The sequence below is a fragment of the Anguilla rostrata genome, chromosome 5, assembly GCF_018555375.3.
Source record: "Anguilla rostrata isolate EN2019 chromosome 5, ASM1855537v3, whole genome shotgun sequence".
NCBI lineage: Eukaryota > Metazoa > Chordata > Actinopteri > Anguilliformes > Anguillidae > Anguilla > Anguilla rostrata.
In genome coordinates this window covers 43,377,996-43,399,881 of record NC_057937.1, presented here as the reverse complement: position 1 = coordinate 43,399,881, position 21,886 = coordinate 43,377,996, and the positions used below count along the sequence as shown (strand labels likewise).

General features: G+C 47.8%; 1 protein-coding gene across 1 annotated transcript in view; it reads right to left on the bottom strand.

Annotated features, from left to right (window-relative positions):
• myo1ea (myosin IEa) overlaps positions 1–21,886 on the bottom strand; it is a 52,318-nt gene that overhangs the window by 9,890 nt on the left and 20,542 nt on the right. The window contains exons 3-19 of the mRNA XM_064336377.1: positions 21,127–21,216; positions 20,203–20,297; positions 15,765–15,852; positions 13,963–14,052; positions 13,134–13,265; positions 12,415–12,549; positions 11,791–11,923; positions 10,268–10,464; positions 9,238–9,318; positions 8,143–8,229; positions 7,854–7,940; positions 7,021–7,188; positions 6,045–6,130; positions 4,566–4,647; positions 2,975–3,081; positions 1,857–1,955; positions 912–1,056 (exon numbers count right to left, since the gene is read on the bottom strand). Coding sequence (XP_064192447.1) covers positions 912–1,056; positions 1,857–1,955; positions 2,975–3,081; positions 4,566–4,647; positions 6,045–6,130; positions 7,021–7,188; positions 7,854–7,940; positions 8,143–8,229; positions 9,238–9,318; positions 10,268–10,464; positions 11,791–11,923; positions 12,415–12,549; positions 13,134–13,265; positions 13,963–14,052; positions 15,765–15,852; positions 20,203–20,297; positions 21,127–21,216 — 1,902 coding nt within the window. The remainder of the gene's footprint in view (positions 1–911; positions 1,057–1,856; positions 1,956–2,974; positions 3,082–4,565; positions 4,648–6,044; positions 6,131–7,020; positions 7,189–7,853; positions 7,941–8,142; positions 8,230–9,237; positions 9,319–10,267; positions 10,465–11,790; positions 11,924–12,414; positions 12,550–13,133; positions 13,266–13,962; positions 14,053–15,764; positions 15,853–20,202; positions 20,298–21,126; positions 21,217–21,886) is intronic.

Here is a 21,886-nt window from a genome sequence, read left to right as displayed (position 1 = left end):
AGTGTTTATTTGTCAATTTTGTGAGAAGAAAAAATGCTATCCACATTGAGAGACTGTATGCATTTCATCAGTACGAGCTGGCAAGGAGCTGGACTGCCTTATATAACTACATACGGAAGGGGGGGAGAGAAATTGTACAGGTCACATACTAATTACTGTGTGTCAAGGCCTTATCAGGGCAGGGCGGGGGGTGGGGGGGGTTGTTTTCAGAAGCATGGCAGCTCCTTGCCAGCCCCTCCCTTATTTAATATCCGAGACGCCCAGTGGCGTGAGGCCCCACAAGGGCGGGCCTGTAGGGGGGGGGGGGGGGGGGGCGAGGGGCGGGGCTTGGCACACTGACGCTATGATCGCACATTCACCCTCAGCCACAAGGGCTGATTCAGGTACACGTGGAAATGTCAATAAGTGAGGTCACAGGCCTGGCACAAGCAGAGCTTTCATAAGCAGAGAGAGAGAAAACTGCTCACTCTGTGGGGAAAAGAGGCTCCTCACCACAGCAATGCTCCTTCAGAGCAGCCCTGCTGAACGCCACAGTTTGATGCTGGATTAACACACAAGATGTAAGCTTGATTAAACCTGACCTCCCGGACATACACACACACACACACTCACACACACTCACACACACACACACACACACTCACATACACTCACACACACTCACACACACACACACACCCACGCAAACATACACAGGATCTGAGTCACCCTCATCTCACAGTCGTGGTAACTGGGACCCCAACCATTCTCATTCTATTTCCGATGATGTGGACCATGACCGCTGATGATTAATAGATGACGTATCCGTGGCGACCTCAGTCAGCGCTGACACGCGGCCAATCGAGCGAGCGGGGGGCAGGGTCCCACGGCGGGGAGCTCTGCAGGAAGTCCGCGGGCCGGCGGGGTCGTACCGATTCGGGGGCTTTGATGAAGAGCTTGGTGTGGCCCAGCTGGTACTGGTCCTGGTCCATGTTGACGGAGCGCAGCAGGTGGAGGACGCCCTGCTTCTCGTCCCCGCGCCACGTCGGCCACGACTCCTTGGTCAGAATGGCGTACCTGGAGAGGAGAGGCGGAGGGACGCAATATAGAGAGAGAGAGAGCGGTAAGGGTGAGAACGTGTGTGTGTGTGTGTGTGTAAGTGTGTGTACGTGTGAGAACGTGTGTGTGTGTGTGGCATGCACGTGTGTGTCCTGTGCTTGACCTTGTTGAAATGACTCTGAGAGAACAACCACCTGTGCCACTCCGCGTGGGATAGTGTCACAGTATCTTGAGCGAAGATTAAGGAAGTGGCTACAGAGTGAGCGTGTGCCAGACAGAGAGAGGCGGAGCCAGACCAGGGCCACACCTGTCTGTCCTTCCCAAGAGCAGAGGGGTCTCACAGCCTCCCAGCTCAAACCCCACGCCCTCTGATACCGGGCCTCCGCAGTGCCCCCTCTCATTGGGCCCTGCACACACCCTGTTCTCTGAGTCACGCCAATACAAACATCAGCAGAATGAGGACTTCCTGACCACTTCAAAAATGAAGACCCTGTCCATTCCACAGGGGGACTAAGAGAGACAGATCAAGAGCGAGATAAAGAAGGGAACAAAGAGGGAGGGATTACACAGCAAGAGGGAGAGGTGCAGCGTGAGGGCGCAGAGAGAGCGAGAGAGCGGTACAGAGTGCGGGTACAGAGAAAGTGAGAGATTTAATGAGAGAGAGAGAGAGAGAGGTACAGAATGCGGGTACAGAGAAAGTGAGAGATTTAATGAGAGAAAGAAAGAGAGAGAGAGAGGCAGAGGTACAGAGTGCGGGTGCAGAGAAAGTGAGATAGTTCAGGGGAGACGGGGATAGAGAATACTTGCGGAGTCCCTACCTGTTGAGAAACTTCCGGAACACCCTCCTGTAGGCGTAGCCAGCACGCCGCACACGGATGTTCTCTTTCAGACCCAGATATTCCACTTGGTGCTTTACTCTGGAGAGAGACGGGACATGGGAGATTAAAGTGGGGGCACAGGGGATGGGGTGGGTGGTGGCTAATACAACTCCCTGTCCCCCAAATGACCATCATGGATGCCTGACAAACAAAGCAAAACCTAAGCCTGAACTTCAGACTCCAAACATTATAGTACAACTCCCATACAAAAAACTACCCTTAGAAATTAAATAACACCCAACGCTCATGTTGGTCAGCTGACCAAACAGGTATTAATCTGTAACTACCATACACAATTACAACACGTCAATATCTATTATCACGGACGCAAAAAGGTGATCATTAGATAGAAATGAGTCACACTTTCCAATAATGAAAAAACCCTGAAATACTAGAAACCCTAGACAAAGGAGCATGTCCTAGCACTCAAGAAAAACAATGCAGGAACTTGCTAAAGAAAACAACACAGGAAAATGAAAGTCTTAATCTCAAGAAGGGCCAGAACAAAGTCAAACAGTTCACAGAAGAGGCCAAGGTTATATTTTATCTATATAGGTTATAGATAATGCAGCAGGCTGCTGGAAAGAAGCCTAATTCAGAAAGCCAATGACAAAAAAACCAATGACTGTTGTGAGGAGATCCAGATTACTGCGGTTTTGATTATTTGGTAATTTATACTATGATCCACAGCTACTAAACAGAGCAGCCTATTTAATAATGCTACAGTAATAGAAGTAACAATTCCAGTCAGTGAAGGGTTAAAATTCTTGAAACCGGAGTATCTGGATGAAAGACTTACATTCCTGATGCATTCTCTCAAGTAACTACTTTACCTGAAACACTGACCCAACACAACTATTCCATCACAGCTGAAGCAGCCAAACCAGAAGCCCAGGTCCCTACCCTACCGACCAATCAGAGCCAAAACGCCCCAGAGGATTACGCAGCCAGCCAGAAGACATAATCGGATGGGACCATAAACTCAAGGCATCTGAGCAAAGAGGGTAAAGGAAGTCCCTGAACGTGTCGGAAGGTCCCGGAAGGTCCCTGTCCCTCACCGGCTCTCCTCCCAGTCCCTGGGCTTCTTGGTCTCGTTGGGCTTGATGCAGCGGATGTAGTGTGGGGTGCACTTCATCAGGGTCCCCACCAGGTCATTGGCTTGTTTCTGAGAGGGGGAGGAGAAATAAACTGTCAATCCTAAAAACCCTGAGTGGATTCAATGGCAGGCACACACAAAAAAGTAAACATGCATTTCTCTTAGCTTTGGATGCTAGACATTTCCCTGCAAAATGTTCCAGCATTACTTCTCTGTTGACATATTAATATAAGTTTAGGCCCAACTCAGCAACCTTGCTTATAATTACTCTGTGATTAAGATAACAAGATAATAAGGAAATGCCCTTTTTATTTATACCCAATAAAAAAGTAAATCAAACAAGTTTGACAAATAAAAATGAAAATATTATTAATTTGAATAAGCTGACAGGAACAGATTTTTGAGATTCTCATAAGAGCGGCCTTATTATGGCTGTTTTCCCTGATGTGAGCAGAGCACAGAAATGGGTGGCGGACTCGCACACAGACGCTGATCGCGCGCTAGACAGTGACACCCTGGTGCTGACATCCAGTCTCGATACAGACTGTACTGAAACAACAGCCGAGTAAAAGACCCTTTCATTGCTTGCCCCAGACGAGCTGCACCTGGACAGACAGGGAAAGGACTGCCCAGGTGAGACTGCCTGGCATTCAGCTGCACACGAGAGCATGCTCGGACAGCACAGACACACTTTCACACAGACACACTTTCACACAGACGCATAAACACACTTTCACACAGACACACTTTCTCTCAGACGCACAGACACACTTTCACACAGACGCACTTTCTCTCAGACGCACAGACACACTTTCTCTCAGACGCACAGACACACTTTCTCTCCACGCACAGACACACTTTCTCTCCACGCACAGACACACTTTCTCTCAGACGCACAGACACACTTTCACACAGACGCAATTTCTCTCAGACGCACAGACAGACTTTCACACAGACACACTTTCACAGACGCAATTTCTCTCAGACGCACAGACACACTTTCTCTCAGACGCACAGACACTTTCACACAGACGCAATTTCTCTCAGACGCACAGACACACTTTCACACAGATGCACTTTCTCTCAGACGCACAGACACACTTTCACACAGACGCAATTTCTCTCAGACGCACAGACACACTTTCTCTCAGACGCACAGACACACTTTCACACAGACACACTTTCACACAGACGCAATTTCTCTCAGACGCACAGACACACTTTCACACAGACGCAATTTCTCTCAGACGCACAGACAGACTTTCACACAGACACACTTTCACAGACGCAATTTCTCTCAGACGCACAGACACACTTTCTCTCAGACGCACAGACACTTTCACACAGACGCAATTTCTCTCAGACGCACAGACACACTTTCACACACACACTTTCACACAGACGCAATTTCTCTCAGACGCACAGACACACTTTCACACACACTTTCACACAGACGCAATTTCTCTCAGACGCACAGACACACCTTTTCTCAGACGCACAGACACACTTTCTCTCCACGCACAGACGCACAGACACACTTTCGCTCCACACACCTTGATTTTGCTGCCAGCCGTGGTCGGCCTGCCCTTCTTTTCAGCGTTGAGGTTCTCTGGGAACAAGGCCCGGATGAAAGGTCTGTCAATGAGAACCGAAGAAACAGAGAGAAATGAACAGGGAGTCTGGGGCTGCTCAGGCGAGATGGAGGACCTTCAGAGGATTTCTCAGAATTAAAAAACCCCACAAGTTGGACATGCTAGTTTTTCCACCCCTGGACAGCTTTCTTAAGCAAACTTTGGTCTTTGGAATTCATAATGCAAACCCAGCGCTACAATCCTTTCTGCTGTGGAGCACTGGAAACCGAACCGTATTTGGGATAGCTGTGGTTTTGAGCCAAACTTGAACTTTTGCATAGTTAGGCGAGATGCAGTTGCAACACAAAACATTTTTTGTGGGACTGAAATATTCTTTTTACATTCTTTCGCTCCGTTCGTTCGATCTATAAAAGATGTAGACTAAGACGAATTCACGATGGCCTGAATGTAGCATTTACTTGTGAACATTCCCAGCATACTTGGTGCAATGACCAATAGGCTGAACATATTTTTATATTTTGAAGCCATTTCACCTCTCTTCTTGAAGAGAGAACAACATAAAACAAAAGGCTATTTTTTGCCAAATTTGATAAAAACAGCATGAAATGAACTAAAGCAATTAAAACGGTAATTGGTGCCTTTTAAATAACTGAGCTACAAAATAACTTCAAATATCACACAGCTCAAGTGTGTATCACACGTTATTATTAATCATGTTACTTTGAACTCAAACACATAGTTTTACAAGAACTATGCTTTGTTCCCGTGAGTGTTTTTATAAGGGGAGCAGGAGAGCTGACGGGTGGGGGAGGGGTGAGTGTGTGTAGCCAGCTCTGCATGTGTGCGGAGAGACCAGCAGCTGGCTGACAATGCCCAGCGAACAATAAGAAAGCTTTTTATTCCTCGCTGCAGATTGGGGGGAACTGAACTTGACAAAGAGGAGAGGTGACCTGCTCCTGGGGTCACCCCCGAAGACGGGGGACTCCGCCCCTCCCCGGTTCATCTGCCAGCACGAGCGTGAGCGCGAGCGTGTGTGTGGGCCCCCCCAGCCAGACCCACAAAGGCTTGGCACAATCAAACTGTGGGGGGGGGGGGGCAAAGGCTGTTTGCACAGATGGCTGCCCCGGCCCCATAGAGGCCAAGAATTAAGCAAGACGAGCAGCGTGTGCCACGGCCCTGCACCCCGGGGGGGGGGGGAACGAGAGCGCCCCACATCTAAGGAGCATAACAAAACCAGACCCAACGCGCTGCCCCGCCGCGGAGGGGGAGGGGCTAACGGGTAACGCGGGGAAGCCGGCCTCCCGTCTCCGCGCAGCTGCCTGGGCGACCAGCGCGGTTAGGGCTCCAACTTCAGTCAGCAGCAGAAAAACAAAAAACCAGCGTAGAGGCCCCAAGAAAACGGGGTCCTCCTGGCAAAGCGCCCCGGGGTCCGCCGCTTACATCTCGCTGCTCTGCATCAGCTCGATGAGGTCCGTGAAGAGCACGTCCCGATTGCGCTCGCAGAAGCCGTCGGCGTCGTAGGACACCTGCGAGGACGGAGACGAAAGGGTTAGAGTGTGACGATGGTGAGCGTCTGACACACAAACCTGGTCATTCACCAGGCCCAGGTGTCCACCTTTCCCATCAAGACCACCATAGAAATACAAAGAACCCTGACCTGGCACTGGAATTTAATGCAAGCATCGCACAATGATGTTTACTCTGTTGTCTCAGTCACCGAAGGTCTAATTCACTGCGTTCAGCTCAGTTTGTAGGCTGGTACTTACATTAACTGCGATGTATGAGTAGCAATCGCTAGACCCAGCTAAAAACATTCTCAGACCAGCAAGCGTATGTGCAAAATCACTAAAGCGCTAAATGCAAGTTAACTACGCTAACCAAGAACCACGACATAAATCACAACCATAAAGATCATGAGAAGTAGCAGAGAGTGTGTGTGCTGATACACATGTTTGCTGTAAAACAGGAGCGGAGTTCTTCATGCCTACATCATCGCATGCAGCCCGTCATGATCTTAGGAACCGCCTCTCTGGTCAAGCAGGGCATTAGACACATGCTGTTCAGGGTGTTTGTGCTATTGTCAGTTAAACAACTTTGTTCCATTAATCTTAGTTAGTCCCTGATCTCAACTGCACAACCTATTTCCATGATTTATAGTCACGTGCGCCACTGTCAGTGTTATGGTCTCAAAGTTATCACTGTGAAGTCAGGTCATTCAAGATATGCTGATTGCTGTTCCTGGCACAACCATACATTAAAGTGCTGAGCCTTTTGGCCTGTGCTCATGACCTTTTCAAGCTTTAGAACCTGGGCCCACCGACCCGAGAGCCTTTAGGGAGTATCAGGCAGACACAAACAAACAGACATAAAACATAAAACAGACGAATACGAAGCTGCGATGTCCGGCGGTGAGCACCTTTCCAGCGTAGTGGTGAATGATGAAGCCCTGGTTCCAGCTGTTGAAGTGCTCGTGGGAGCTGACCTGCATGCACAGTTTCTGCAGCAGGGTCTGGTCCGCACCCTCGCCCACCGCGTGCATGGTGGCGCACACGTCATCCAGGATGCTCATGATGCCCGGGGGATTCTGGGAATGATGAAGAACACCCAGATGTGAAAGAATGACTTGCCAACCTTCAACCTCAACCTTCAATTATATATTGCAAAAAATCATGTGCTGGAGGCAACAGGCAAGGAACAGATTTGGAAACACAAGGTACATTCCCACTGAAGCAGTCATCTTAGGGCAGTTAAACTAAAAAAGCTATTTAGGTTTATAAAAAGCATTAGACATGACCAATTTCAATTGACGCACTGGTAGTGACTAATTTGAAACAGAATTATCCTCTATCTGAAACCTAATGTACCCACACAATTAGATTATATTATAAGCTCCAGCTGCTGCTGGATGGTTCTGCAACATTGGCAGAACCAGATTTCTAAGATGGCTGTCTGGGTACACCTCTCGGTTTCTGGTTCATCTCTGTGGTGGACGGTCAGTAAGCGGTTTAATGTTTTCCCCTCATCAGAAGCACTTCATTTTTCACAGACAAAATCTGTGCAGCCTTGAAGTCCCGTTCGCCAGCTTGCTAACGACCAGCTCTTACTGGGGCTTTCACAGATGAAGCGCTTTTCCGAGCGAGTTAACCGGACCGAGTCATACTAGCATGAGCGTACCCTATGACAGAATGGGTCTCAGGGGAGGAGCCTGCATGGGGGGAGGAGCCTGCATGGGGCGAGCGTGCAGCTTACCAGTTTGCTCTCAATGAGATCACACACTATCTTGTTGTTGAAGTATTCGATGGGAGTCCACCTGATTCCTTCCTGCACGTACTCTTCCTGTGGGCGGGGACAGGCGAGATGGACAGAAGTGAGGGCTTCGATTCAAATCAATGCACAAAGCTCATTACCAGGACAAAAGGTGCAGTTGAACGAACATTCTAATGTCAATGTTCTAATTACAAAATAAACTGACAAATGAGTGCTTTAATTTTTACTAATTATGAAAGAAACCATGAATAGATAAAAATGAGATTTTTACCTGCTCAGCCTTCAGTGTAAGTTCAATAAATATCTGCTGTAGCTTTTCATTCACAAAGTTGATGCAGAACTGTTCAAAGCCATTTTTCTGCACACAAAATCACATTAGAAACTAATTAGGAAACATGGAAAGACATCCTACTTAAAAAATATAACTTAATAAAGCAAGCAAAAAAATACATGATGTGCTAATGGACCAAATAAGGTACCAAAATGAGAATTCTGTAAAACATTCAGGCCTTTAAATTGAGCCTTAAAATGGTTAACAATTTTATCAAATCATAATGGTAGGGATATTTTCATAAACCTGAAAAAATAACTTTCATAATGCAGTAATGTAATGGAATGACTGTCAACCCCAGATACAGAAACCACTGAAGAGTGACTAAAAATTGCTAGCTTCCGAAACAATGAGGCTATCCTTAGTCAGCCTTGTTTATAGAAAGAGGTTATCTACAAGTCAGCACAGCACTCACAGAGGAAGCCATTCTAAATGGCATATTGCTTGAACCACTGACCTGTGGTTTTCCCCATCTGTGCACCGTGCTACACAACTACCCACAACTTCCCTTTACGGTCAGGCCCAGCAAATTCACACATGCACACTGTCTATACTGTATGTATGTCTGATTGTCTGTATATATGTATATACCCTCATTGAGCCACAAATATGAATTATCAGTGACACTTTATATGTGTGGGGTTCGATGAACATACAGAAAGTTTTCAACCTTAAAATCAGCAACTTCTTAAAAAGAAGAGGTTCTCAATTTTACAATGTATGACTAATAAACAAATTTTACATGTAGGCAATCTGTCTGAATCCAAAGATGAGAATGAATCTTTGCAGTTAAAAAAAAGGTTTGGACTGCTGCACTTAAGCAGTTTAAAAGCTCTTATTCTGTGCCAGCCATAGTTAGATCCAGAGCACACAAAACACACAGAGCATAATTACTTGACACTTTAATGTTACCCAGTGTAGTTATTAAATTATACAACATACAGTACATGCAATGATTGATCATTCACTATTTTTTTAACTTATACCCCAGTCAGGCAATGGTCGTAAAAGTACTATTTCATTGAACGCACTAACCTGGAAAATCTCAAACCCATAAATATCCAGCACTCCTATATTCAATTCTTGATGGTCCTTCACCATGGCTTTGTTGATGGACTGTAAAAAAAAGTGAATAAAATGAATAAATTTCATTTCTGAAGAAAATTTATCGCCCACAAGGCCAAAATTTTATTTCGATGCGTCGCAAAACGTCTGGGACATGAACGACAAATGCCTCTTTGGGAGATCAGAACAGGCACATAATGAGATGATCCCCTTGTAAACACGGTTAGCGGAGCCAGGCTGGAGCCGCTGACAGCCTCTGTTGGCTGAGGCCTGGCGTATTAACACCGCACTCAGAGCCTGTAAACAGAGGCACGCTCCAGCGGCCTCTGGCCACCGGCCTCGCCGCGTATTCCCTTTCCACCGGCCCGACGAGGCCTCCCTCCGCCCCCAGCTCCGCGCTCCCGCACGTCTGCCTTCCGTTATGAAGTAACTCTCTGTGCTCTTCTCCACTTCCTTGGCTGCTGCGGGGCGAGGAGCTGTCAGGAGAGGAGTTCTCCAGATGGACGGCATCCACATGGACGAACGAGCCTGCGAGGGAGCCTCCTGACTGCGTATCCAGCCGAGGTTACTCTTCCTAGTGCCGGGATAAGCTCCTCCTCCCCATGCCCGTGGCAACAGCCAGGAGTCCAGTAGGCTGATATATAATTGGCCATTGCATCTCCCAGAGAGGGAAGAGTTCCACTTGGCTGGGATTTCCCGTCACACTGCTCTATAGCGACTCCTCTGGTTGAGCGGGTGCCTGCAGCTGCTGCTCAGACCTCCAGTACCGCAAGAAGGATTTGCAGTGCGCCCTCCCAAACTGAAGGGACAACGCATTGATGCGATAGACCAATGACGATTGGCTATTCTGAACTGAGGGAACCAATTGAAGATTAAAATGGCACTAAAACGGCGGCAGTTACAAGTCATCTGCCAGCAGCGTCGACGGACAGAGCGGGAAAGGGCACCGCCCGGCAGGCAGACCGCGGACGGGCCGCCACAGACGGCGAAGCGCACGTACCTCGACCAGGAAGTCGAAGACGCGGGAGTGCAGGGCCTTGGAGAGCGCGTCGCGCGTGTGACACGCCTGCTCCACGTTGAGCGTCACGTCGATGGACTCGGACTTGCCGCCCCACTTGCTGTCCATCTTGCGGCTGGTGATCTTCTCCTTCAGCCTGTTCTGGTCGATGCCCAGCAGGAAGGCCGGGAAGGCCAGGACTGTGGGACAGGACGGACAGGCTCAGGGCAAACATCTGACTGGAAGTTTACCTCCCAGTTTCGTTTTCAGAAAACAGAAGCCGGTGAAAGGGTGTTAACATCTGCAACGGTAGCAGGCCGTGTTGGCGTGCATAAACTGCAGAGCTAGCGGTCCAACTCAGAGTTGGCAGGGAACTAAAATTACAACCATAATAAAGCACACATACGCAATTCTTTATTTTTTCATTAGGCATAATGTGAGGAAAAATGAAAAAAAAAAGAGAGTTGCAGCTTCTGGCCATAATAACCAAGTCTTCACCCCGTCCCACAGGACGCCCTGCCTGCCTCATTACAGTGAGTCACTTTCCTGAGAAGGAAACCACTCTCAGTCCTTCTGGAAAAGTCTGAGAACGCATTAGCCTGCTCATTTAGGACAAAAGGGTGTGGCAGTCCATCTCCACCCAAATCACCAGCACATAGCACACGCTGGTTTGGTCTACCGCCAGTAAACCAAAGACTGCTCATAGCATACAGCTAGCCAACAGCTCAAACCAGTGCAGGGGGAACCTCTGCTTATAACACCGGTCATAAACTGAACTAAGTAAAGCCCTCAATCCATACTCAATCCAAATAGACGCATGTGCATGGAACAGAGCGGCTTTGTCTCTTGGCAACAAGGGGCACTCAAATTCATTTTCAGGGTGGGGAGGGGTTGGGGGGGAGGGGCAACATCAGAGACTGACGGAGAAGGGGGAATGCGGGACAGGAAATACTAAATTTCTCTGTGTAATTTCAGGCTGTGATGCAATGCGCCCAGACTCCAAAATTGCATTTTATTTTCTCTGGTAATTTAGCATGGCCAGACGTTTGGCCGGAGCCCTGGATTAACACAATGAAAGCTTGGAAAAGAACACAGGCCGGCTCAAAGGAACTTCCTCCATTCTGGCTCATGAGGGCAACTCAGGACACCACCAAAGGCGGCTTGGAGGGTCCCTAAGCAAGTCCTCAAACGCTTAGTGCATGAAGGGAAACTAAAATGGTTCTCAAGAAACCAAACCAAACAAAACAAACCCAGAAACATGGAGCGGACGCACAAAGATGTTATCAAACCTGTTGAGGGTACCATGTAGCTGCTGTGGGACGTTAAACTCCTCTAAGTTTCTAAGGTTCAAATGATTGCGTTTTATTGACAGCTGTTTCAGCTTAAGTATGTAACTGGAGTCGACTCTTATGGTAAATGATGACAGCAAGACAGCGTATTGACAGACTGAACCAAGACGCTGCACTGTAGCACGGGCAGGCAGGTTCAGTGTGAGACGCAGTGTTCCCCGGCCGCAGAATACCCACACTCCTCGCTCTCCACCGCAGCGTAGTTCCCCGCCTCTTTGAAGTTGATGTTGCCCAGGTGCAGCACCCCCGCCACGATCTGCAGGACCATGGTGCGGTCCTCCGGCTTTATACCAATCACTTTCATGGCGTGCTGGAGCACGGGGTGGGGTGGGGAGGCAGACAGGGAGGGAGAGACCATGTTCAGCACTGGGTCTGGAGTCTGCGCATAGCACTTTGATACTAAAACCAGTAACACAACCACATAAACACACTGGTAAACAGAAACAGACTGCTACGTCTGAGCAGGCTGGGTAAAGGACGAAGCCAGAGAATGAGAACTGACAGAATAAGAGGAGAGGAAAGACAGGAGGGAAGGACAGAGAGAGAGAGAGAGAGAGAGAGAGAGAGAGAAAGAATGAGGGACAGGAGAGAGAGCGCAACAGATGAAGCATTGTGACTCAATTATGACTTTAAGCCTGAAGAATCACCGTTTTCTCAATCTATCTTGGGAAGAAAGGAAATAATTCTGAAAAAAAAAAAAAAACCTCAAAGGCTATTTAATATTCTCCCTTCAGACATTTTCCATTCACTTCCATACACAAAGCACGCCAGTCTACGAGAGCAGCAAACTAGGAGACGCACCATTGTCTCCTGGAAATCGCTCTTGTCGTTGATGTCGTCCACTTTGTAGGACCCAGACTGATTGAGGTAATTGTAGTAATCTAAACTGGTGATTCCCAGGCTGCTCTTCTGGTCTGCGTTGGCTCCTTCTATTAACTGCAAAAGTGCAAAAAGCAGATAATTAAACTTCCAAAGCGAGGCGGCGCTGCAAGTAATTTTAGACTCAGGCTCCTACAATGGCTCTCAAAATTGCAATTTAAAACAGCTTTTCAGTGGAATATGCCAGAGGAAGAGCACTTAACAAGCAGAAACCCTTCAATTTCTCAGCTACCTTGAATCAACTCAAATAAGCAATCCCTGTTAATTTAAATGATCTTGATATTAGGGTTATGGGAAAGTGAAGTCATATCCGCTTCCCACTTACAGACCATGTACGCTCCACTTAAGAAAGAGACTGTGATCTGCTTTCAAGGGCCAAATGAAATGTGTGCTCTTTGGACCTTGAAAAAAATCTAGGACACACTGGCCCAAGATTGTCCCACTTCTTCTGAACGAATGCATTTATGCATAAAGACAGACACACAGATACAAATGACCACACATGCATGTGCACACACACACACACATGCACGCACACGACCACGCACACAAACACAAACACACACGCACACAAACACGCATGCGCGCACACACACAAACAAACACACACGCACAAACACACACACAAATGATCTCCTCACCTGATAAAAGATGTGAAAGCTCCTCTCCCCTGAATTTCTCATGACGACCCGTGATTTTTCCAGCAGGAAGTTGGAGATTTTCCCGCCGTCTGGCTCTCCTCCTGAGCTGAACTGGATCTCAAAGTACTTCCCCTGCAGAACCAGAGCAGCGCTTCAGCATTGGACAGCATTTAGCCGTGCTAAACCCCCCCCCTAAAAAAAAAAACCACTGCCCTTGCTTCCATCGCACAGATTCAGTTCCCCTCCACAATGTTCCCAGTCTGACTGACGAAAACTTCAACTGTTCCCATCAAGTCTAAAAGGCATGCTTTACACTGACGCTAAACCAGTGGAACAGAAAAATAGACAGCGCGACCACATCAGCGAACGTCCCTCTCTGCGTTTGATGGCTCTCCAGCCTGCGGCCTGCGGCTCCCGCCGGTGCCCCAGCTGGGGCTGGTTAGGAGAGGCCTGGAGTCGCCAGGAGAAGCGGGACGGCTCATAAACGGCGGTGGCGTGTCGCTGCCCATCGCCGTGGCCGCCGTGTCCTCAGAGCGGCCTCAGCGGGGCCCGAGCCTGCTCTTAGGTCCCCACAAGTCCGGTTAAACAGGCCACAGCCCCGGCCCACGAGAGACGGGAGGAGGCTGTGCATCAGGGCCGCTAAAAAAAAACACATAATACTTCCCCAAATGTATTCGCCCTTCTGCCTCTCCCTCTCTGATGTCAACACCCCCTTGCTCGGTTTGGCTCCAGAAGGATGGAAGGGTTTAAGGGCCGTGCCAAAAGACAAGACAGCAACAGAGCGGAGGCTTTCCACAGTAACATGTGACTAAAGGCAACGTTTCCTTACAAATCTGCTGGAGTTGTTGTTCCTCACTGTCTTGGCATTGCCAAAGGCCTCCAGCAGAGGGTTGGACTGGAGGATGATGTCTTTGACATGCTGTGAGTGAGAGAGAGAGAGAGAAAGAAAAAACAGAGACAGAGAGACAGCGAGAATGAAAGAGAGAGAGAGAGAGAGAATGAGAGAGAGAGAGAGAGAGAGAGAGAGGCAGGTGATTATTGCAGTGATACACACCCATAGTGCCAGGGCAGCATGCAGATCAGTGTAACTTTCCAAACGCACGCACACACATGCACACACACGCGCACGAGCACGAGCACGGCCACACACACACACACACACCATCTGCAACACATTATTGAAAGTCAAACTCTTCGTATCTGGCGGCCATGCGTTTTAAATCAGTCACCGTGACGTGTAGACAGACGTAATTATTCATCTTTCATCTTTCTCTCCATTCAGAAGTAGAGCGGTGGAATTTCTCAGAATCCTTCTGCATTCTTCAACTTTGTCCTTCGCTAAAAAACATTAGTGTCATTGTGCCTGTGCTCTTTTTTATCCTCCTCATCAAAGTCACACGGCATATTGGCACCTGATGGCACGACAAGCTCACGCTTCATTTCCATGGATTACTTTCAGGTACAAAGGAACAATGGCTGGAGTGATTTGCATGAGGCGGAAAATGGCCGCCGCTGGCAGCGCCGCTGTGCTGCCGTTAGACAGCAGGCCTGCAGTTGGCGGGAGAGCGCGGACCGTAGGGGAACAAACGCCGTAACACCCACCCAGGCACATCAGAGGGAACTCCAGGAGGGGAGCAGGGAGAGGGGGGTGGAACAGGGGGGAAGTTCTGATACAATAGGCCGCTTTGTTAAATAAGACAATTGGATGAAACTAAAAGGCAGTTCCCAAAAGATAAACACAAACACACACACGCGCGCACAAATACGTGCCGCACAAAAAGATGAACTGAGATAGAAATTTCATTGGGCCCTGACTATACAAATGTCAGGGGGAAAACGCCTTTTTTAAATTAAAAAAAAAAATGTTTTTTAGTATTTGAATTAACCTCCCGTCATCCCTCATTTCAAATGAGAGTCAAACTGCTGAGACAAGATTAATTCTGTATTTTTACATCTGTGTTAACCAAAAAGTAGATCTGGAACACAGATAATTCCACAGACGATAATCCACGATTTGTGTTTTTATCATGTGACACTGAGGGGGGTTTAAAATGCAGCCTCTGAATTCCAATCGAATGTGTCCCCCAGGTGTTATGATAAGAATTCCATGAACTAGTTCAGGCACACGGTGACTGAAAATTCCGTGAGGTTTGAAAAGCGCAGGTACTGAATGTTCCTACTGGAAATATGTCAAACATCTCCGTCCAGCTTAAGTGGCAGCCAACTGCATATTCCTGCTCGGTGCGTTAGAAGAAGAACTGAGTAAACACGTCAGAGGCCAGTGGAGGAGGGTGACTTTGGGCACGTGGCATCTGGTGAGCAGTGTGTGGGAACAGATGGCCCAAGTGGGTAGGGGGGCTGGTGACACCCGGAGGTTGTGGATGTAGATAAATGGAGATGGCTTTTATGATGCTAAGGACAGGCTTTGGGGACCCCGACACATGACAGTGGCAGAATCTTGAACCCCACAGTGACCTCAAAGCCCCATTCCACTAGACGGTGGGCATGTGCGTGTGATGCATGTACACTCCATCACATGCCACCGTTACATATGCTGACATTCCCCATTACTTTAGTATCTACCTTCCCAGAATCCTCCAGGGTGAAGGGAACTTCCTCTATGGTACATACCTGCACTCTGGGCCCCCCGCCAGATACTCGGGAAATGTAGCTCATGATGTATTTGGCGGCCACCGTCTTCCCAGCACCACTCTCTCCACTGAGGAAGAAAATGAAACAAAATGGATCCGTAGCTTAAGCCTGCATACATGCACTGCTGTGACACACCACAGAAAGTCTCCTGAACAATATTTTGGCTTTTTCCAGTTTGTAAGGAGTACAATCACACACATGCAGGCGATGCATCACCAGCAGGGTTCCATCAGTGAAAGTTTACTGTGGTTGTTATCCTCCAGCGTTGGAGCTGTGGCAAAACTCATTGCACAATACTCATTCTGAATAATACCATTGTGTGATCGAATTGTCCTGACAGAGGAAACCCCACAAGCACTTCACAGGCCAGTACCATTGTACAACTTTTCAAAAATTACACAACAGCTTACTGCAAGCTGAGTGAGTGGATGAGTAAGCAGGTTCCAGGAACCACACACCACAACTGCAGCTTATTCACAAAGAGCAGAAGACCCAACCGGAGGGCTTTTGAGGAGTATCCAGCAGCTAACTTTGCCTGCAGTACAGCATTCACAAAATCAAGAAGGCTCAGAAATCAGATTTAAACAACAGAAGCTCAAGGTTTCAGACACACAGCTGTGTTAAGCAACACGCTTGGAAAAATCTGTGTTAAACAAGCTCTCCAAGAGGGTCAGAGAGATTCTGAATAAAAGCCCTCTTTATTGATACATACCCCCAATTAATACACATGAGGGATGGGGCGGTTCTGTTAGAGACTGAACAGGGAAATGGGTACAATCTGTAATTAAATCCTCATAACTTTGTATGAGACTTTGCTATAGTTTTAGCAGCTAAAAGAACATGAAGGGAAGCCTGACTGAAGCTGGGCTCTAAGGGAAAGGAGGCGGGGCATGCGGCATGCACATGCTCAGTCCTTGGGAGCCGTCTCCACACCATTCAGGGCATCTTCCTGTTGAGGCGAATGCTTCACCTCGGAGCCACAGCAACCTGGGCTCAGGGCCCATTTACAAAGGTCCTGAAATGCTGTGCGAGTACATCTGTGTGAAATATCGTTAGCTGCTATCCTGCTGGCCCGGATCCACACTTCCTCCTCTCCTCCTTTCTTCTGTGTCAGCCTACAGAATGCTCTGCTACATAAACAAAGCTCCTGCTCCCAATGTGCCACAGTAACGATAATCAGGATTTATTTGTTGAGCTAGCTCGACGGTTTCAGCCGCCCTTCTCCCCGCTCTTCCCGTTTTGCAGGATCATGCGCATTTAGACTTGTGTGGCTTGGCTCCGCATTAAAGAAGGTTTTTTTTTTTATATGGTTCTTTAAAGAGCAGTCACGTTGGCAAGGCCCTTCTGAAAAAACACAGCTGCGCATTGGTGAAGGCAGTCCGCCGATACGGTCGCACACGCAGCCGAAACCCTACAGGCTCGTTGTTTCGACTTCCACCGAAGTCGATACTCGCGGGTTTCGCTACCGCGTAACGTTCGACCAAAGCCTTCCCAGAGCGCTTCCACAAGCTGCCCCCGGCAGCACTGGCGCATTGTTACAGCATTAAACTCAAGGCAGACCACAGGCTGACCAGACACATAATCAAGGACCACGTATCTCCCCATTGACCTCTCTCCCTCCACATTTAACTGGAGCTTATTAGCGTCCAGCATCCACCCCGGCCCTGAGCTGTCATCTACAGGCTTCAGTAAGCCCTGACGTCTGGGTGCAAGCACAGTTAGACGTTTGGTGAGGGTTGGAGTTTGACTTAATGGATCCTATTTTTAGCCCTCCAGTGGAGAGTTCCTCCATTGTATACTGTAATTATACAGCAGTCAGATGCTAAAGACATTGTTGACTTCCTGTCAGATTTATTGGCCAAACATGGACTGGTCGTGAAGTGCCTATGTACTGTACTGCACAATGCTGAATCACATCCATTTTAACTTTGAAGATGACACTCGGCAAGCTGACTGAAGGAACCATACATAACCAGTCTTATTTTCAGTCATTTTAGCCTCCAGCAATTTATACTGGTGCTACATGAACTATAGAACAATATTACATGCAAATAAATGGCCAACTGATATGGACACGCTCTCCTTCCAGTGAATGGCTGTATTCAGTTTCAGCAGGGACAGCAGTTCTGGCAATTTTAATAAAATGCACACACGTTCCCAGGATGGTATGAAACACAAATTTACAGCTGGTAAAAGGTGGTGTTGATGCCACTGGAAGATGATGAATTCTGTACTCTCCTTCTTTTGATATTGTCACTATAGAACATTGCATCTGCAAATCGTTTCCTGCGTCAATTAAAAATTATTGTTCTAATTGAAATGGAATTTATCTCTTCCAGCTGCCACTTCCATTACAATTATTTTTTTGATTAACAAGAACAGCAAAAGATCAAAGCAAAGTGTAAAATGAAGACCAAACAGAGTTTGCTGTATTAGCGAATTGGCAATCAAACAGCAAGAAAGCATAACATATTTAAAAGTTATCGTTTTCTCTAATTAGATCTTGTGTGGCACCTCGCCAAGTCCAGGAGGTTGGGGAGACAGACCCTCTGTAAAATCAGTACAATAAAGGCACATTTTGTGCTCACTCATAGTGCACAAGACCAAGGTACTGAAGCTACCTAAACATAAACATGGCACATGCGCTATCTAAGCCCAAATACCACAACCCCACCCTACATACAAGGGCCAAACCTTTAGGGTGGATCTAATTTTCTCATTATAATGACAACCATCTCTGTACGTCTGGCTGTCTCAATAGCTCAGTAAATATTTAGCAAGGCACCGCCACGTGCTAATGTGCACAGGGGGAACAGGCTGTACAGGTTTTGTGACGCTTCTGCGTTGACACTTCTACACGGACTACATTTCCCCAGCAGCCGGTGGAGAAGCACAGAAGGCCGAGATCCCGACAAAAAGCGGAGTCGGCTCTGCTTCTCCACCTGCAGTCTGTCTCTCGCTCGGTGCGGATAAAGGTGGAGGCTATTTAATGGTCTGAAAAAAGACGAACTCTCTCAGAGGACAACGATGACCACAATGCACTGCACAGCCGTTTCGCACGAGGCTTTGTCCACTAATCTGGCCCATCGCTGGCCCTCTTCTGTTCCTTTCATGCGGGTTAACTGTACCGGCAGCTGCCCGCTGTGCAAACAACGGGGGAAAAGTGCTGAAGCAGGAGCCGCCCGCCATGAAGCAGGCACTACAGTAACCAATCAGACGGCTCGCTGCAGGACGGGCAGCAGGGGTGGGACCAGGTTCAGCTACGCATCACTGAAAAAGCTCAGAAAGGGCTTACATCCCCTTAAGGAGGCGCTGCAAAACCTACGGCCACTAAGCGCCTCTAGGCTAGCATCAGAAAAAGAAAAGGTAGCAACCGCAGAATTACAACCCCGGAAAACTTCAAATAATCAAACGCAACGCTGCACATCAGCTTGGCTTTTATATGCAGTCAGGTGCATGTGCTGAGTTTTACGCTTGTTTTGGTTACACGAGCAGTTCTTCTCTTCTTACACAATTAATTGCCTTTCAAGCATCTTTCACATTTTTTTCCTGTCTCATATTATTTCTGGATACGATCTGAAAACAGAACAAGGGCAAACAATACCCCAACAAAATAAACACGACACTGCAACTAACTTCCTATAAAGCGACTGACTTCCTACAAGGCTTCATTACACGGATCCAATTAGCAGCTGGCACATCTCCACTTGTCAACGGAAGTTCTGCCAGAGCGGCCATTCCCTCTGTGGTGACACGCGCAGGCGCGATGAGGAGCTGGCGTGGGGAGGCAGGCGAAACGCCGTTTACGGCCCCGGGGCCCTCGAGAGGAGCCGCACAGGTGCACTTCCTGTTTTCCTGGAGTAGGAAGCGCGGGCGTAAAAGGGTTCGCGTTTCATTCTGCATTGTTTGCGATCCACGTCCGGGGGTTAGGCCAAGAGCGCGAGTAAAAGCAGCAGCAAGCGGGAGGACTTCGCCAGAATGTGCGGGACACCGTCCGCAAAACACGAGCCACATTCTTAGGTGTGATCATCCAGGAAAACCAAAACAGCAGGCGTGTTTGGTGGAGGCAGATATTACATAACTTTAAAAAGAAAAAAAATACTTTTAAAAAGAATTTGTTCAAAGTTTAAGAGTACATGGAGGCAGGCGAACCACTTTTCTGCTGAGTCTCTTACTTCCCACACATTATTCTCATTATTCAATAGTGTCTACTTGTCCCTTTCGCTGCTTCGATAGCTATCTGTCCCCTTGCACTGTCAGGCAACGTCTTTCACATACATTCCACACATACCAGTGTTGTTCTGTTAAATTTTTTTAAAAGGTCTTCGGTCACTACCCTCTTTCTTCAGAAAAACAAGTGCAGAAAGTCTGACGCACTGTTCATGCCCCTGGAGAAGCCATCGCGGTCGCTCCTTACCTGATGATGACGCACTGGTTCTCACGGTCAATCATCATGTTCCTGTACATGTTGTCCGCCAGCGCGTAGATGTGCGGCGGGTTCTCGTACTGAGCCTGCCGTCACAGGAGACAAAACCGGCCGTTTGCTTCAAAGTCATAGGGGAGGCGTTCGGCTGCGTGAATTATAAATATACTAAACTGCACTAAAACTAAAAGCACATCATTATGAAATGACAGAACTTCACCAGAAAACTTTTAATTAATTCCAAGCTCCTGTTAGGTAGACGTTAATGAATAACCATAAGGTCAGCCACTTCTTCAAAATTGGCCCCACATTTTTTTCCAAACGTGTGTGGAAACACTGTTCAATATTTTACACAATCTGGCAACAAATCGTGGCCTGATGATTTTCATCAAGAATTGAACAGTTTTTCAATAAGCTGCATTGATGGAATGCCCAATTCAGGAGCCAAGACTGCCTTCGCTGGCCAAGACCCCTTAGAGGGACAGACACGAACAGGCTGCACTATGAGGTAGTGGCCAGGTTTTTCAATGGGTAAGGCAGGTTTCCCTTCGCCTTCATGCCAGCCAAGGGAGCAGCAGCAAAAACGATTTGCACCACACCTAGGTGAGACTAATCACAGGCATTCTCTGTTACCGTGAAAAGAAAACCAGCCATGATGTAACTATTTTCCGGGGGTTTGGCAACTGGCATCCATTGTTTTGAGAGGATTAATATAGCCCATTGTTACATAATAGCAGCACATAGCCCTGATGTATAGTATCTCTGCCATATCACTGTGTACATGCCTCACTTTCCTCACATGATCAAAACGGCAGGGTGCATTGTTTGTGCTGTTGTCATGCTGTCAGTTCAGCCCATGGGTGCTCTTCCTGGAAGGACACGCCTGGTTTCAGAAGAGCAGTGGGGTGCGTTACTCACCGAGCCTTGGTATAACTCCACCTCTTTGTCGCCGAAGTAGGGCATCTGCTTGAAGGGGTTGACGGAGATGAGCACGGGGCCAATGTATGTCTGCCAGGAGTCAAGGGCCACTTCCTCCATGCATGAGTGATATTCCCCCTGGGTTGCCCACTGCCCTTCACAGTTTGGAGAACATCTACCACAGCTTCTACACTCATCATTAATTCAGGTGTTCCGAAAAAAAAGCAGGTTTGTTGAACAGAAGGTCTAGGTTACTTTATATTTACAGCCTGATGAAAACAGTACTACAATAAACAAAAGGGCTCAATCTCATTTGGATGTCAGAAATGATATACTAATAGTACCAGATATATTTTCTTTCCACTTTATGTTTTATGTGAACCTTGGTGGAGGGCTTCACGCTAAATGACTTAATTCAAGGATGATTGGGTCAGAGGCTTTTAAAAACAAAGATCGACCAATTTAGCAATGCTTTGCTTGATTATATGCCCGTTGTGGTGTTAGATTATGACGGTATGTGCATGTGTGCGTGCCTTTGAGTGTGAGTGCGCGTGTGTGTATGCGTGTGTGCGTGTGTGTGTGTGTGCGCGTGTGAGTATGTGTGTGCGTGTGTGCGCGTGTGAGTATGTGTGTGCGTGTGTGTGTGTGCGTGTGTGTGTGTGTGTGTATGCATGTATGTATGTGTGTGTGTGTGTGTGTGTGCGTGTATATGTATGAATGTGTGTGTGAGTGTGTGTGTGTGTGTGTGCGTGTGCGCGTG